The sequence below is a fragment of the Ranitomeya imitator genome, chromosome 4 (genome assembly GCF_032444005.1).
Source record: "Ranitomeya imitator isolate aRanImi1 chromosome 4, aRanImi1.pri, whole genome shotgun sequence".
Classification (NCBI taxonomy): Eukaryota; Metazoa; Chordata; class Amphibia; order Anura; family Dendrobatidae; genus Ranitomeya; species Ranitomeya imitator.
Window position 1 is genome coordinate 472098898 of NC_091285.1, and position 18517 is coordinate 472117414.

The following is an 18517-nucleotide window of genomic DNA, read 5'->3' on the forward strand; positions in this document are numbered from 1 at the left end:
AAATCAGGCCCAATGTTACACACTCTTTTTTTGGTGGCTGCAAATTAGAGAGATGCCCCACACGCAGGACTGTCACTGAAGCACAAATGTTAATATTAATGTCACACTATTATTTTTTTTTTATTTTTATTTTTTTCAGGAACACTTTAGAAACCCCCCCAAAAAAAAAAAAAAGATTTTTGCAGGGAGAATTTAGAAAACAAATGTAACAAACTATATGCTTTCTATGGGCCACTGAGTGAGAGATGACGCACACAGGAATCAGGAGTGGCACACAAGCCCAGAGGCCAATATTTTTCTACCAATGATTGATGGAGTTATTTTCTCTGGTAGATTTTGGAACCCAAATCAAGGAAAAAAAATGTAGGCTTTCTATGGACCACAATTGGAGAGAGAGAGAGAGAGAGAGAGAGATGGCACACCCAGGAGTCAAGACTGGCACACAAGCAGAAAGGCCAATATTAATCTCCCACTGTTTTTTTTGTTTGTTTTTTTTTTTTTTTTTTTTCAGGGAGACTTTAGAAAAAAAAATAATAAAAAAAATATGATTTTATCAGGAAGAATTTAGAAACCAAATAAAATAAAATGATTTTTTCAGGGAGAATTTATAAAACAAATAAAAACAAAAATAGGCGTTCTATGGCCCACTGACTGAGAGATGACGCACACAGGAGTCAGGAGTGGCACACAAACCCAGAGGCCAATATTTTTCTACCAATGATTGATGTAGTTATTTTCTCTGGTAGATTTTAGAACCCGAATCAAGGAAAAAAAATATAGGCTTTCTATGGACCACAATTGGAGAGAGAGAGAGAGAGAGAGAGAGAGAGAGAGAGAGAGAGAGATGGCACACCCAGGAGTCAAGACTGGCACACAAGCAGAAAGGCCAATATTAATCTCCCACTGTTTTTTTTGGTTGTTTTTTTTTTTTTTTTTTTTTCAGGGAGACTTTAGAAAAAAAAATAATAAAAAAAATATGATTTTATCAGGAAGAATTTAGAAACCAAATAAAATAAAATGATTTTTTCTGGGAGAATTTATAAAACAAATAAAACCAAAAATAGGCGTTCTATGGCCCACTGACTGAGAGATGACGCACCCAGGAGTCAAGACTGGCACACAAGCAGAAAGGCCAATATTAATCTCCCACTGTTTTTTTTTTTTTTTTTCAGGGAGACTTTAGAAAAAAAAATAATAAAAAAAATGTGATTTTATCAGGAAGAATTTAGAAACCAAATAAAATAAAATGATTTTTTCAGGGAGAATTTAGAAAACAAATAAAACCAAAAATAGGCGTTCTATGGCCCACTGACTGAGAGATGACGCACCCAGGAGTCAAGACTGGCACACAAGCAGAAAGGCCAATATTAATCTCCCACTGTTTTTTTTTTTTTTTTTCAGGGAGACTTTAGAAAAAAAAATAATAAAAAAAATGTGATTTTATCAGGAAGAATTTAGAAACCAAATAAAATAAAATGATTTTTTCTGGGAGAATTTATAAAACAAATAAAACCAAAAATAGGCGTTCTATGGCCCACTGACTGAGAGATGACGCACCCAGGAGTCAAGACTGGCACACAAGCAGAAAGGCCAATATTAATCTCCCACTGTTTTTTTTTTTTTTTTTCAGGGAGACTTTAGAAAAAAAAATAATAAAAAAAATGTGATTTTATCAGGAAGAATTTAGAAACCAAATAAAATAAAATGATTTTTTCTGGGAGAATTTATAAAACAAATAAAACCAAAAATAGGCGTTCTATGGCCCACTGACTGAGAGATGACGCACCCAGGAGTCAAGACTGGCACACAAGCAGAAAGGCCAATATTAATCTCCCACTGGTTTTTTTTTTTTTTTCAGGGAGACTTTAGAAAAAAAAATAATAAAAAAAATGTGATTTTATCAGGAAGAATTTAGAAACCAAATAAAATAAAATGATTTTTTCAGGGAGAATTTAGAAAACAAATAAAACCAAAAATAGGCGTTCTATGGCCCACTGACTGAGAGAGAGAGAGAGAGAGATGGAACGCTTAGTACTGGCACACAAGCCCAAAGGGCAATATTAATCTCCCTTTTTTTTTCCAGGGAGAATTTCTAAAACCCAAAAAAAAAAAAAAATAGGCTTTCTATGGCCCACTATTTGTGAGAGAGATGGGACGCTCAGGACTGGCACAGATGGCACGCTCAGGACTGGCACAGAAGCCCAGAGGCCAATATTAATCTCCCTTTTTTTCTGGTAGAATTTATAAAACCAAAAAAAAATTTAAATAGGCTTTCTATGGCCCACTATTTGTGAGAGAGATGGCACGCTCAGGACTGGCACAGATGGCACGCTCACAACTGGCACACAAGCCCAGAGGCCAATATTAATCTCCCTTTTTTCAGGGAAAATTTATAAAACAAAAAAAAAAAATAAATAGGCTTTCTATGGCCCACTATTTGTGAGAGAGATGGCACGCTCAGGGCTGGCACAGATGGCACGCTCAGGACTGGCACACAAGCCCAGAGGCCAATATTAATCTCCCTTTTTTTCAGGGAGAATTTATAAAACCCCCCAAAAAAATAAAATAGGCTTTCTATGGCCCACTATTTGTGAGAGAGATGGGACGCTCAGGACTGGCACAGATGGCACGCTCAGGACTGGCACAGAAGCCCAGAGGCCAATATTAATCTCCCTTTTTTTCTGGGAGAATTTATAAAACCAAAAAAAAATTTAAATAGGCTTTCTATGGCCCACTATTTGTGAGAGAGATGGCACGCTCAGGACTGGCACAGATGGCACGCTCACAACTGGCACACAAGCCCAGAGGCCAATATTAATCTCCCTTTTTTCAGGGAAAATTTATAAAACAAAAAAAAAAATTAAATAGGCTTTCTATGGCCCACTATTTGTGAGAGAGATGGCACGCTCAGGGCTGGCACAGATGGCACGCTCAGGACTGGCACACAAGCCCAGAGGCCAATATTAATCTCCCTTTTTTTCAGGGAGAATTTATAAAACCAAAAAAAAAAATAAATAGGCTTTCTATGGCCCACTATTTGTGAGAGAGATGGCACGCTCAGGGCTGGCACAGATGGCACGCTCAGGACTGGCACACAAGCCCAGAGGCCAATATTAATCTCCCTTTTTTTCAGGGAGAATTTATAAAACCCCAAAAAAAATAAAATAGGCTTTCTATGGCCCACTATTTGTGAGAGAGATGGCACACTCAGGACTGGCACACAAGCCCAAAGGCCAATATTAATCTCCCACTGTATTTTTATCAGGGAGAATTTATACACCCCACAAAAAAAAATACAGAAAAATGAAAAGGCTTTCTATGGCCCACTATGTGAGAGAGATGGCACACACAGGGATGGCACTCTAGCAGAAATGCCAAATTGCCAATCTTAATCTCCCACCAAAAAAAAAAAAAAAAAAAAAACAGGGAATGTCCTACAATTACTATCTCCCTGCCTGCAGTAATCTCAGCCAGGTATGGCAGGCAGCTACTATCTCCCTGCCTGCAGTAATCTCAGCCAGGTATGGCAGGCAGCAATAAGGAGTGGACTGATGCACAAATGAAATAAAAAGTGTGGACAAACAAAAAAGATAGCTGTGCAGAAAGGAAGGAACAAGAGGATTTGTGCTTTGAAAAAAGCAGTTGGTTTGCACAGCGGCGTACACACAGCAATGCAGCTATCAGGGAGCCTTCTAGGGCAGCCCAATGAGCTACAGCGCTGAGGGGAAAAAAAAAAAAAAAAAAAACTTCCACTGTCCCTGCACACCGAGGGTGGTGTTGGACAGTGCAAATCGCTGCAGCACAAGCGGTTTTGTGGTTAATGGACCCTGCCTAACGCTATCCCTGCTTCTGACAAAGCGGCAGCAACCTCTCCCTAAGCTCAGATCAGCAGCAGTAAGATGGCGGTCGGCGGGAACGCCTCTTTATAGCCCCTGTGACGTCGCAGACAGCAAGCCAATCACTGCAATGCCCTTCTCTAAGATGGTGGGGACCAGGACCTATGTCATCACGCTGCCCACACTCTGCGTTTACCTTCATTGGCTGAGAAATGGCGCTTTTCGCGTCATTGAAACGCGACTTTGGCGCGAAAGTCGCGTACCGCATGGCCGACCCCGCACAGGGGTCGGATCGGGTTTCATGAAACCCCGACTTAGCCAAAAGTCGGCGACTTTTGAAAATGTTCGACCCGTTTCGCTCAACCCTATTGGTGTTGTCTGGAGGATAAAGAATGGGGCTGGGTAATGAAACAATTGTAATAATTTATTGCACCGATCAGCCATAATACTAAACCACTGACAGGTGAGGTGAATAATGTTGATTATGTCATTACATTGGTAGCATTGGGTGTAATATATTAGGCAGCAAGTGAACAGTCACTTCTTAAAGTTGATGTGTTGGAAGAATGAAAAAGAAACAAAAAAGGACAAATTGTAATGGCTAGATGACTGGGTCTAATCCTTTCTAAAATGTCTGACCATGTAAGTTTCTGGAATGCAGTGGTTAGTACTTTCTTTTTTTTTTGGTGGGTCAATGAGTGAACTAGCAACAGGGTCATAGTTGTCCCAAGGATCAATGATGCCAGTCAAGGTTAGCCAATCTGCTCTTATCCCATTGAAGGACTTTGAAGTTACGGAAAAAAATAATACTGGACATCTTCAGAAGTCTTGAGAGATCCATGCCTCAACAGGACATAGCTTGTGTGTGGCATGAGAAGTAAACACATTATATGTACTGTGTGAATAGTTTATGTATCAACTTTACACACACCCTTATATAATCTCAGTCACCAACAGCAAATAGACATCTTATTCTTGGTGCCGCAAGAGGTGAGAGAGACTTTGCACAAGACATAATAATTGACATAGTGATGTAAATTAATGCAATAATGGAAACATGAATTTAAAAGGAACTTGTCATGTTGAAAACGATCTATGTTCTGCAGGCAGGATATATAGAGCAGGAGTAGCTGGTTGATTTTATATACATTTTTGTCAATAATGAGATCAGAATCAGCGATGTCTTCTGTGTCCACGATTGAATCAAGTATGATGTATTTTTGATTGCACAAAATGGTGTCCATAAAGAACCCTCCAAAGTGTAGACCACTGGGTCTTATAACCCTGGTAGAGAGCACCAGTTGTTTCTAAGTGCTGCATATGGAGTGACGACGCAAGGTCAGTGAGTACAATCACTTTGGAGGTTCCATTCGGACCATTTTTGGCAATCAAAACGACACCATCCTTGATTCAATCGTCACAACCGAAGGCAGCACGGCTCCTGGTCTCCATATCTGATTTTTCCACTGTGAAGTCCTGGATGCAGTTTCCCTTGCCTCTCTGGGAATTGCTGCAGTCTATCACTTTTGAATCCATACCAAAACGAGAGTTGTACCTCAGGCAACACGACTATATCAGGTGCGCGAGTTTCCTTATACAACGTACCTTTTACAGCTTGACATAAACTTACTACACTTAGATAGTGCCACATCGTTTTTCTCTTTTAGGATATTCCATGCAAATAACGTTTCCGTAATCCTTGCATTTTAGTAATTTAAATCGTTGGTGTTTGTACAGATATTTGTCCAGTGGGCGGTCCTGTTAGTGATTGACAGACTTCCTTGTATGGCTGTGCATGCAGAGATAACTGTCAAACACTGAATAGGACCACCCAATGGAATCTTTAACATTCAAAAAACAAGTATTTCAATGAATAAAATACAAGTTATACTGATTTTTTCCCCAAAAAAACTATGTACCATTCTCTCAGCTTCTCGTCTTTTCCATGCTGTCTCTGGATCGGACTGCATGTAAAACTGGACAAGTTGCCTTTGCAGTGATACACAATCTACTGCTACCTCTATAAGATGGATCTCCTGTTCCTTAGCATGTTGCCTTCAAGAAGCCAAATTTAAGGAATTATTGAAATGTATAAAGCTGCACATGCTGAGAACTTTTATATAGTTGGAGGCTAAACAGAAGAAATAGTCATCCAAGCCAGTTCTTTCAATAGTGGATTTATACTGCTGTTCTTATTGTACATAGATCAAATCATCAAGTTGGCAATCAGCGTAAAGTTGAGGTTGTTCTCAGCGTTCTCCCCCATAACTGTTTTGTATAACACTGTTCTCTCAAGGTTCTGGTATCAGACTCTTGACCATTAGAGCTTTATGTTTTCAGTTAAGTGCTTATAGTTTGACAAACCATATACTTTGGTTAATGTTCAATGAAGTGACACTGAAATCAGCTGACAAGTTACACAGAGGTTTGAAAACTAATCAACTATTTTCCATCACTGTTTGCAAACTTTAGCCTCTGAATCCTGTATTGTCACACTGTCCAAATATATAAAATTATTATTTCGATTTTCATTATTGGAGAGATTTTTTAGTAAATTTATAAATTAAAATCCTTACTACCTATTTTTCTAGTCCCTCTAACAAAATTGCATGGCTAAATTTGGGTTATCTTAGTAGAGGTTGTTCTGGGATAGACCAACTTCTTCCATTTGCTTCAATTAGCCTCTGTTGTCCATGTTTGGAGATGAATACATTGTTCTTGCAGATTTTATCTCAGCATAGATCTTGAAGAGGGGATTGACCAATGGAAGGGAATCCCGATTACATGTGCATCTGAAGTTTTGGTAAGTTAGAACTACTTTGCTTGCCATCTAGTAGAGTGGGAGAACTGCTTTTGGTGACAAATCCATATCAATTAGTAAATGCAGACCGTGGTTGCCATATTTAAAACATACTTGTAGTTCCAAATAACATCTCAGAATAAGCTGTCATGTGAGTACATTAGAAATACCACTATTTCTAGCCATTATATGGATTGTCTCCTACATTTATCACCAATTTTCCTTTCTGCAAGCTATATTTCTAATTTTTTTAGTTGTCTCTTAGGTAGAAGGATTCATAGAATGGTAGAGTTGGAAGGGACCTCCACTGTCATCGTGTCCAACCCACTGCTCAATCACTAAACTATCTGAGACAGATGTCTGTCCCGCCTCTGTTTGAACACAGAGTCTAGCTGCTATTATGTCTCCCATATACACTACACAGAGGCATGAGGGATTCCTGGATTTTATTGCAGTACTGATCTGTGTGACTGTGAATCCAGCACTGAAGTGAAATAATTTTACTAGGAGCTGCCTGTCTCTCTGCCTTGTCTGCATTGTCTCTCACTGTGCCAAGTCCTTATAACTCTTCTTCCTCCCTCCACTTTCCATAGAGTTTAATAGGCAACAAAAACTGACACTTCAGTATGCAGTCAGTCTGTATTGCAATGACCAAGATATATTTGAGCTGTTTTTTTTTCAGAGTGGACAATGAGTTCAGGAGGAAGGGCAGGATAACCAGTAGCTCATAAGTGAAGAAAGAAGCAAATTTATCTATTAAGAATATAAAAAGTATGGGAGGAAACCAAAAAGTGTGGACCCTAAAAGGAGAGAGTATAACTGTCATCCAGATATTACACCTTGTCATATCTTTGCTTTGAATCTCAGTGTTGTAAGACAAAAGTACTTACTCTAGGTGTGATCGACGCTGTGGAGGTTCTAGCTAGCAGCAAATAAAGACAACTACCACCATTTGTCTATTTATGAATATCGAAATATGTATATAATTCATGCTTGCTAGAGCAAAAAATGGAAAGCGCTGTGCAATAACGACAAGGTAGTGTGAACCTAGGTGTCAAGTGCATGGGAATAGCCAACCACAAAGTGTATCACAAAGTGATGTGACCGCATTTGACCAATAAGGACAGTTACATAGCAAGCTGGATATGTAAGTGCACAGTAATAAACAGCTAGATCTGTAAACTGCACAGTGATAAGCAGCTAAATATGTAAATAGCTGCTGAACATGTAAAATGCTCAGTAATTAGCACATTGAATAATGTCAAAGGAGTCAACATCGGGAAACATGGGCTGTGCAAAATATGATATAAATGGCTTTGTAACTCGTAGTGTTAGTCTAGATAGTAGAATCAATGACCGTCCGGCGTACAAAAAGTAAAAAGTAAAGGTGCTGAAGCGGTACACTTCAGGGAAGTTTGTCCAAATTTTCAAATAGTAGCAGGCCTGCGCACTGACAAGTAAAAATAGTTGAGCAGTGCCCCAGCCTGTAGCATGAGGTCTTTGCATGTTGTTCCAGGGAACAGCTGATAGACACTGAAGGTAAAGAAGAAAGTATGTGATGTCACTCTGTCAATACCGGTCTGGGTCGCTTAATAGACCAAACTTCGTTCTACACTTTTCGGAAAACTACAATTTCCTCAAGGATGGTCCAGAGATAGTAAATGGGCCTTTATATATGCTAACATAATGGTATCAATCAGGTGTATGTCTCTCAAACATCGAAATGCCAATAGCTCCACTTCACTACCAAGCCCTTTAGTTTCAATGTGTCCAGTTCATATATCCATCGGCTTTCTGCACAAGACATTTGCTTAATAAAATCACCACTTCACCAGTGTCTATTGACTTTCTGTATTCCCAATTCTGTGCCATATACAGATCCTCCCTAGATAGTGCTTAGATAGGGGATGGTCACAAAATGTTTCTTTTATTCCGCAGATGTTTGCTAATCCATTTATTCATAGAATGTGCGTCTTATGTATAGTTTATTGCAAGGACATTTCATGCAATAAATAACATCTTTGGAAGTGCAAATTATATGATCTGGAATATTATATTCTGTATGCCCCTTGTTAAACCCCAGTCGTTTTTTTAGTGTGCAGTACTTGACACACTTGACATTTTTTGCATGGGATCCTCAGGGATCGTGGGGAAAAAAAGTTGCTTCCCTTTCAGCCCAGGATTCTCAGACCGAAGGGGCAACCAGATTGCAGAGACTGCGGGCCTTCCTAAAAATAAAATGAGAGGCTGTTTTTTTTCACCAATAATGTTGTCATCCTTTAAAATATCCTAATATTTAATCAATTTTCTCAAAGCGTTCGTATTTGTGTTAAATTGAGTAATAATGGGTACATCAATAATGTCCATATTTGAATTTTTTTGTTGGGAGTTTTGGAGTAAATTTACAAGTGTTTTTTTATATTAGCTTGCACTTCTTGTAAAAATTGGCCATCTTAGTATCGTAGAATTATAGAATGATAGAGTTGGAAAGGAACTCCTGGGTTATCTTGTTCAACCTCCTGCTCAATGCAAGATTCATTAAACCATCCCAGACAGATGTCTGTCCAGTCTCTGTTTGAAGACTTCCATTGAAGAAGAACTCACCACCTGTCGTGGCAGTCTGTTCCACTCATTGATCAACATCACTGTCAAAAAGTTTTTTTAATATCTAATATGTGTCTCCTCCCTTTCCGTTTCATTCCATTTCTTCTAGTCTTTCTTTGTGTAAATGAGAATAGAGATGATCCCTCTACAGTGTGACAGCCCTTGAGATATTGTTATTGTTAAGTCTCCTCTCAGTCTTCACTTTTGCAAGCTAAACATTCACAAATCCTCCAACCATTCATCATAGAACATTGTTTGCAGACCGCTCACTATTCTGGTTGCTTTTCTCTGAACTTGCTCCAGTTTGTTTATGTCTTTAAAATGTGGTGCCCAGAACTGGAAACAGTCTTCCAGATGAGGCCTGACCAATGAGGAGTAGAGGGGGATTATTACTTCACGTGATCTAGACTGTATACTTCTTTTATTGAACCTAAAATATGTTTGCCGTTTTGCTGCTGCATCGCACTGTTGACTCATGTTCAGTCTATGATAAATTTTTATACTCAAGTCTTTCACATGTACTGTTGCTTAGCCATATTCCTCCCATTGCGTATACTGTGTTTTTTTTATTTTTCTTGCCCAGATGTAAGACTTTGCATTTTGTCCTGTTAAAACACATTTTGTTAGTTTATCCCACAGTTCCAGTTTTAGTTTTTTAATCCATTCCCTCTTTTATAGTATTCGCTATCCCTCAATTTCTTCATCTAAATCATTGATAAAGATGTTGAACAACACAAGGCCCATAACAGTGCTCTGTGGTACCCCCCTTGAGAAAATATTCCAACTCACTGTGCAGACATTTATGATCACTCTTTGGGTCCGATCACTAAGCCAGTTATGAATCCACCTAACAGATGCCTTGTCCATTTCATACTTCGTCAATTTTTCAATAAGGAGGGTATGAGATACTTTGTCAAATGCTCTGCTTAAATCAAGATATACTATTTCTACTGCATTTTCCTGATCCACTCAGTCAGTGATTCTGTCATAGAAGGAAATTAAATTAGTTTGACATGACTTGGTTACAACCCCATGCTGGCTCTAGCTAAGCACTTCATTCTCATCCAGGTACTTGCATAAATGTTGTTTAATAATTTGTTAATAGATCATTCCTGGTATAGAAGTCAGGCTTATAGGCCTATAGTTCTCTCTGTCCACCTTCTTTCCTTTTTGGAAATCCTCTTCATCAATCCCTTAAACTCTGCCTTTCTGAAGTCCAATCTTGAAGTCTGAGTCTTCATAGGTCTTTCTCCTCTAGTTATCCAAAATTCTACAATGGCATGATCATTGCTTCCTAGGGTGCCAGATACCTTTAACTCCTCAGCCATTTCCTCCATGTTTATAAGGATTAGATCCAAAGTAGCAGATCTCCTTCTTTTCTCCATTACATTTTGGAAGATAAAGTTGTCAGCGAGAGAGGATACAAATTTGCTGGACCTGTTACTTTTACCTGAGAGAGATTCCCAACAAATGTCTAGATAGTTGAAATCTCCCATGAACACTACGTCATATTTTTTGAGAACTTGGCAATCTGATGCATAGTACATCCATAACTTCAGCTTGTCAAGGTTGCCTTTAGTAAATGCCTACAATGGTATCCTTTCCATTGTTCTCTCCTTGTATTACCCAGTTTCCACAGAACTCCCAGTCTCTGAAGCTTCAATCTTTGCATAGTTATACACTTTTCTAACATACAATGCGACACCTCCTCCCAGTTTATTAAGTCTGTTTCTTGCAAATAAGTTGTATACTTCTAGCCTTGCATTCCAATAAGGTGTATCGTCCCACCAAGTTTCAGCGATGCTAATGACATCATATTTCTTTTTCTGCGTTAATAGTTCCAATTCTCCTTTTTGTTGCCCATGCTCTTTGCATTTGTATAGAAACATTTTAGTTTGTGATCAATTTCTCTTTCGACAATATTTTTATTATTCCGATTTCATGTCATTGTTATTCCTTTCCACTTCTAAAAGCAGAGTTCTCTACTGTCTTTTTTCGCTGTATGGCTTTCCCTGGCCTTTTGCTTCCCTTCCCACAATGTTCTAGTTTAAAGCTCTCCTGAGTAGGGTTGAGCGAAACGGGTCGAAAATTTTCAAAAGTCGCCGACTTTTGGCAAGGTCGGGTTTCATGAAACCCGACCCGACCCCTGTGTGGGGTCGGCCATAAAGTCGGCGATCTTTTGAATCTAGAATCGGAATTCCGATACCGATTCCCGATATGTTTATATCGGGAATTGGTATTGGAATTCAGATTTAAGTGTAAAATAAAGAATTAAAATAAAAAATATCGCAATACTTACCCTCTGACGCGCCCTGGTACTAACCGGGAACCTTCCTTCCTTAGAATCAGCCTTCCAGGACCTTGCGGTGACGTCGCGGCTTGTGATTGGCCGCGCGGCCGCCCATGTGACCGCTCGCGCGACCAATCACAAGCCGCGACGTCAGGGTGAGTATATACCTAATAGGAATATACTCACCCTCGGACGCGCCCTGCTTCTTTCCGGCAGCCTTCCTTCCTAAGAATCAGCCCTTCCAGGACCTTCGGTGACGTCGCGGCTTGTGATTGGTCGCGCGAGCGGTCTCATTGGCGGCCGCGCTGCCAATCACAAGCCGCGACGTCACCACAAGGTCCTGGAAGGCTGATTCTAAGGAAGGAAGGTTCCCGGTTAGTACCAGGGCGCGTCAGAGGGTAAGTATTGCGATATTTTTTATTTTAATTCTTTATTTTACACTAAAATATGGATCGCAGGGCCTGAAGGAGAGTTTCCGCTCCTTCAAACCCTGGGAACCATGGAAACCTAATGCACTGCATTGGGTTTCAGGTTTCGGCCGACCCCGACCCCGACTTTTTTATAGGATCGGCCGATTTCACTCGACCCGACTTTTGAAAAAGTCAGGTTTCGTGAAACCCGACCCGATCCTATAAAAGTAAAGGTCGCTCAACCCTACTCCTGAGGAATGTACCAAGGGGACTTCCAAATATGTGTTTCCAGTCTTCGTATGGTTTAACCACTCTCTAGATAGTAGTCCATTGTATAGGTAATTCACTCCATCATCCAGAAATCCAAATCCTTGCTGATGGCACTATCGACATAACCAGTTTACCACCTGTGGAATCTTGTTCCATGGCCATCCACTGGGAGGATGGATGATAAGACCACCTGCTTTCCCAAATCTTTCACTTTCTTGCCTAACTTTTCAAAGTCACTGTAGATGGTTTCCATGTCCTTTCTTACTGTGTCATTTGACCTTATATGTATTAGCAGGAATGGATATTCATCTGTAGGTCTGAAGAGTCCGGATAGTGAATTTTGCAGTTAGTACGTGTGCTTCAATATCAAGATCAGGCACTGAGAGCCCTTCTGCTGAGAGGAAATTAACCTTATTCCTCCTGGCAGTGTTCAGGTTTCAGTCATATGGGGTCGGTGACTGCACCCCGACACTGACTGATAGTCGGCCCTAATTCTGAGTGAGTTGCTGGGAGGAATAAGGTTAATTTTCCCCAGCAGTGGAGTGTCCAACTGCAAGCACCAGGCTGGATCAGAACACTATTAACTTGCATACTAACTCTATATATGAAGGTTAATAGCATTTTTTCACTTGCCAGTTTCTCTGTAAACACCCATGGTCCTAAATATTATACTCGCAAGGATGGAGTTAAGGACAATACATACCTGGCTTATGAGATGCTCTGGTACATAAGCTTCATCACATCTGTACAAGGACATAATCTGAGTTTATCACCTATGATCACGAGACATCTATAGTCTCCAGGGTTTGTGCATCAGAATATCTTGGACATGTCTCATAGATATGCATGTGGGAAACCCATTCTGAGATGCAATATAAATGATGGGTAATACTGTTTTAACTCAGCCGTACATATGTCTTGCAATTGGGCTATTAATTTTATTTGTGACATCTAAGAAATTTCACTGCAGACATGACTTACTTTCAAGTGAGTCACGAATTTATTAAAACTTGGGAAATTCTATAAAACTTCACACTAAGCTTGGTGCGTGTTCCATTCTGTAAGCAGCCAGGTGTTCTCTGCATTTTCCGTGAGGTAATGACTGATAAGTAATAAATGTTCTTTGGGAATAGAAATACTGTATGTGATATATATGTTTGAGTGAAACAACAGTATGACAGCAGGGAGGTTTCCGGGAACACTTCACATGGCATTTCATGGGGACATTTATTCTGTTGTTAACGTGAAACAGGACTTGAGTACGTTACGACATAAGAGGGGGATTACATCTGTTTAGTGAGCCTTTCACAGCCCTATAAACGCTACAGGTACTTCACAGAAGATGTCCAGTCATGGATAATATAATAAGGAAATAGCATAGTATCTTTGTCATCACACTCTGGGAGAAAACACTTCCCAGCTATACTTACTTTATAACCGTTGAGTAATGATACATAAGGTTAAATGCAGAGACAAAACAGTTGCTAACATGATCTTCCAAGTACATCTGTCCTCATTTGGTCACAGCAATTTGAAAAGGAAGTATATGTAGATACCATTGAGTAGTAATCACCCATTTTATTACAGTTTCCCACTGAACCGATTGCCAGCTTTTGTCATGTCATGTTATGTCATGTCTATCTATCTATCTATCTATCTATCTATCTAATTTCTATCTATCTATTGATCAGTCTATCATGCTTTGCTTATACAGCACCATCATATTCTGTCAATCTAAATTCCATATCAGTATGTCTTTGAAATATGGACGGAAACCCACCCATGCAGGCACGGGGAGAACATACAAACTCCTTGCAAAAATTGTCCTTGTTGGGATTTGAACCCATGACCCTAGTCCTACAAAGCTACCATGCTAACCACTTAGCCACTGTCCTGCCCATCTATCTATTTATAATAATAATAATAATTTTATTTCTATAGCGCCGACATATTCCGCAGCACTTTACATTTTAGAGGGGACTTGTACATACAATAGAAATTACAGAATAGCAATAAACACATAGATCAAAACAGATACCAAGAGGAATGAGGGCCCTGCTCGCAAGCTTACAATCTATGAGGAAAAGGGGAGACACTAAAGGTGGGTGGTAACATTTGCTTTCATTGTTTGGACCAGCCAAAGTATAAGAATCGGGTGTTCATGTAATGCTGCATGAACCAGTTGTCAGCCTAAGTATGTAACAGTACAGACACAGAGGGCTATTAAATGCATGAAACATGTGAGAACATGATGTGAGGAAATTGGTTATGGTAAAAAAAATTGAATGGGCAACACAGGGATAGTTAGGTTAATGCATTGAGATGTTAGGCCAGTCTGAACAAATGCGTTTTTAGGGCACTCTTAAAACTGTGGGGATTGGGGATTAATCATATTAATCTGGTTAGTGCATTGCAAAGAATTGGTGCAGCACGTGAAAAATCTTGGAGACGGAAGTGGGAGGTTCTGAGTATTGAGGATGTTAACCTCAGGTCATTAGCAGAACGGAGGGCACGGGTAGGGTGGTAGACTGAGACCAGGGAGGAGATGTAGGGTGGTGCTGAGCCATGGAGTGCTTTGTGGATGAGGGTAATTATTTTTTACTGGATTCTGGAGTGGATGGGTGACCAGTGTAATGACTGGCACAAGGTAGAGGCATCGGTGTAACGATTGGTGAGGAATATGATCCTGGCTGCAGCATTCAAGACAGATTGGAGAGGGGAGAGTTTTGTAAGAGGGAGACCTATTAGTAGAGAGTTACAATAGTCCAGACAAGAATGAATAAGAGAAACAGTAAGAGTTTTTGCAGAAGTCGAAAGAAAGAAAGGGTCAAATTCTAGAAATGTTTTTGCGGTGCAGATAACAAGAGCGAGCCAGTGATCGGATGTGGGGGGTAAATGAATGCTCAGAATCAAGTATGACCCCGAGAAATCGGGCATGCTGCTCGGGAGTAATGGTGGAAACACGCAAGGAAATGGCAATGTCGGGCATAGGTACATTAGTAGAGGGAGGAAACACGAGGAGTTCAGTTTTTGACAGGTTCAGTTTCAGATAGAGGGAGGACATGATGTTAGAGACAGTGGTAAGACAATCACTTGTGTTTTCTAAAAAGGCAGGCGTGATATCAGGAGAAGTCGTCTAGAATTGGGTGTCATCTGCATAGAGATGGTACTGGAAACCAAATCTACTGATTGTTTGGGGCAGTATTCAAAGAGAAGAGAAGGGGGCCTAGAACCAGAGAATGGGGCTTAGAACTCTATCTATCTATCTATCTATCTATCTATCTATCTATCTATCTATCTATCTGTCATGAATCGCAGAGGGATATTTTTATCATCCCACCGCTGCCACCAATATGTCATGAACTGGGGGTGTTTGGTTGCCCCAGTTCTTTCCTCATGGATTTATTTATATCCCACTTCCCAATTCCAGTTTGGAACTGGCAGCTCTATGGCGCCCCCTTACCCTCAGATGAGTCAGGAAACTGCACCTAAAGTAATTAGTCACCAGAACAGCGGCCTGGTCGTGTACTGGCTATTGGGCACACTTCAAATCCTCCAATATTCAAGAAAAAAACAAAAACAGGCAGAGATGCTTACCAGTCTAACTGGGCCTCAATACAATTGCACTGACAGGGTGCAGCGGACCCAAGTAAAATGGCAACTGAACAGGTGCAATACCAGATGAAACAGCCATCAGGGATTGGCCGTGTGGCATGCCAATGCAAAAAAAATATACTCTGCATGTGGCAATGTTCACACAAGGAATGCAGAGCCATACATTCAAAAATATTAACAGTTTTGATAGAGCAAAGTATTGTTCAGCACTTTTTGACCAGATAGCAAGGTAATAAAATGTAAAGTCTGAATAATTTTAGAAACTGAACTTTTATTAGAAAAACGAGTAATGTTAAAGACACTAGTGTCCAAGGGGATAGGTACCACAGAAAGCTGCTGAAAGAAAAATGGTTCCTGTGTGGAAAAACCATAGAGAAAGGTGATCAAATACAAACTGGATACTGTCGCACTAAACGGCTAGTAGATGGACATGAAGGGAAAAAAAGGAGGAGAAACCAGTACATACAGGAGCATTGAGAGGTACAAGGATAACCCCCATCCTCCGGTGAACTATAACAGGGACACTATATCAGCAAACTGCAGGTCTTCTTATTGTTACTTCTTTTTATGTTTCACATGCATGATTGTTAGCTCAAAAATGCTAGGTCTGCTGTGGAAACTATTTGTAGGAATTTAAACTGACACTTTTTTTTAATAGAAAGAGGTTAGTAAAATATTTATACTCTATATGTAAGATCTATAACCCAAACTCTAGGTTTGCCGTGTTAGCAGAAACACCACAAATATTGTTTCTTCAATGTATAAAGATGTATTGATCATAAATATCTGGGTGTAAGTTTGAATTACCAATACATTTGAAAGGATTATCTGAGCATTACTTTATACATGCAATTCTTATTGAGATATATATATATATATATATATATACTATTTCACATCTTTTTTTTCCCCATGTCCGTCCACTAGCTCTTTAGCCCGACAGTATCCAGTTTGTATTTTATTAGAGAAAGTTTATGACTGCATGTACCATGTTAGTCCACCAGTCCAGCTCACCCTGGGATTAGGTTCATGTTCGTTATGTGACATTATAGGCAGATGTTGATGCAGCTGACCAGTTATTTCACCCTGACCTTAGACAATTTGATGATAAGATTGCTGTAGTCTTGATATGACAGACAATATAATATTAGATCTTGACATAGTAATTAGCAACAGGCTTGGAATTATTAAAGGATGCAGACTTCTGTGCCTTCAAGGTTACAGACTATGCAGACCTGTGTGTCTCCAAGGTAACAGACTGCAAACAAAACCTGCATGTAGTCTGATCCTGACCAATATTTTGCTTTCTTAGATACTACTTCCCATCCCACAGATTTATGTTCACCTGATTCATCACTTCTGAGTTTATAACACTTCATAATAAGATTACATTGATTCTAACTGGCATGATAGTTGCAATACTGGAATAACGCAAAATACCTAAACAAAACATTTTAAGTTTGTATGTCCCCTTCATTGTGAATTATCAGGCATCTTATATTGATACATTTTAGTTAATATTTTATATTCTTATTGTGATGCAGAGACCTTTCTGGTCCAATGAAAGTTATCTTTTAACTGCACCAGATGCGTAACTTGGCCTGGACCACTTGCGTCCCTCCTTGTCTTTGCTTTATATGAACTACAGCCCCTAGCACATTGCTGTCTCCTTCCCCCTCCCCTAGCACGGAGAAGTTATTCCATGAGGGGATCAGCTTACCAGTTGTCTCCAGTGCTGAGGCTGAAGCAAAGCTACTTGTATTGAAACAGCCCTAGACAGAGAGCGAGAAAGATCAGCGCCTTGCAGAACTGCAGGGTTGAGATACTGAGACACAAGTGCATCTGCTAGCTGTTAATATTTGGCAGAAGGATTTTCTTCCTCTAGGATAGTTTTGACATTGAGCTGATGATAATGTTTGTCAGCTACTTAATTTTAAGTTTCCTCTCCTTTCAAAAAGCCATTCTAGCAAGACCTGGGGGAGAGGTAAGTCACATTTTGTCCAGTGCGATGTGCTTTTCAGAAATGATGAATTTGTTAATAGTACCTTACTGTCATGTGCTTTGCTGAATGCGAAAAAGTTGGTCATTTTAAACACAATATGGTACTTTGAATGAAATAGTTTAAAGTTTGTCAAAGTTCTGCGAAACATAAACTTATGTGTTAGAAAGAATGTGTAGTGTAAAACTCTCATCACTAATGGGGGAACATATTATAATCTCCCTCACATAGGACATTGGAATTTCATTGTATGATTACCTCTGTCAAAAATGGATCTTTATAAAATTGGGGAACTTACTACAAAAAAATAATATATGATAGTAGTTATATGATGCTGGTCCTGTAATAACAGCCCGTGATCAAGCTGTTTTACTTTTTTATTTTCTATATAGTTCCTTCATATTCAACAGCAATGTAAATTTTATACTCAGACATAAGACATAAATGCAATCAAAGCAGCGTTATAAAGAAAATGTTAACCTGTCCATATGAGCATAGATTCTAACTTTAATCAAATGTGATGTACTATATTTGTATTGCTTTATTTTATATATTATTTGTATATTTTATTTATTTTAGATTATTTATTTTATATTTATATGTTTATAATACTTTTGTAGCAACGATCAGCTAATGGTCAGTGGTCCGCTAAATCAGTGTTGCCACCAACAATGGTCATGTTCTTTCATGTTC

General features: G+C 39.4%; 1 protein-coding gene across 3 annotated transcripts in view; it reads left to right on the forward strand.

The window, feature by feature from the left end:
- THSD4 (thrombospondin type 1 domain containing 4) overlaps positions 1-18517 on the forward strand; it is a 1349728-nt gene that overhangs the window by 895013 nt on the left and 436198 nt on the right. The window contains exon 1 of one of the 3 annotated variants that reach the window (XM_069765883.1): positions 17507-17809. The exons of the other annotated variants lie outside the window; for them this stretch is intronic. Within the exon in view, the coding sequence (XP_069621984.1) occupies positions 17732-17809 (78 nt within the window). The 5' untranslated portion in view covers positions 17507-17731. Of the gene's footprint in view, positions 1-17506; positions 17810-18517 lie in introns of those variants that run through there. 3 annotated transcript variants of the gene reach the window in all.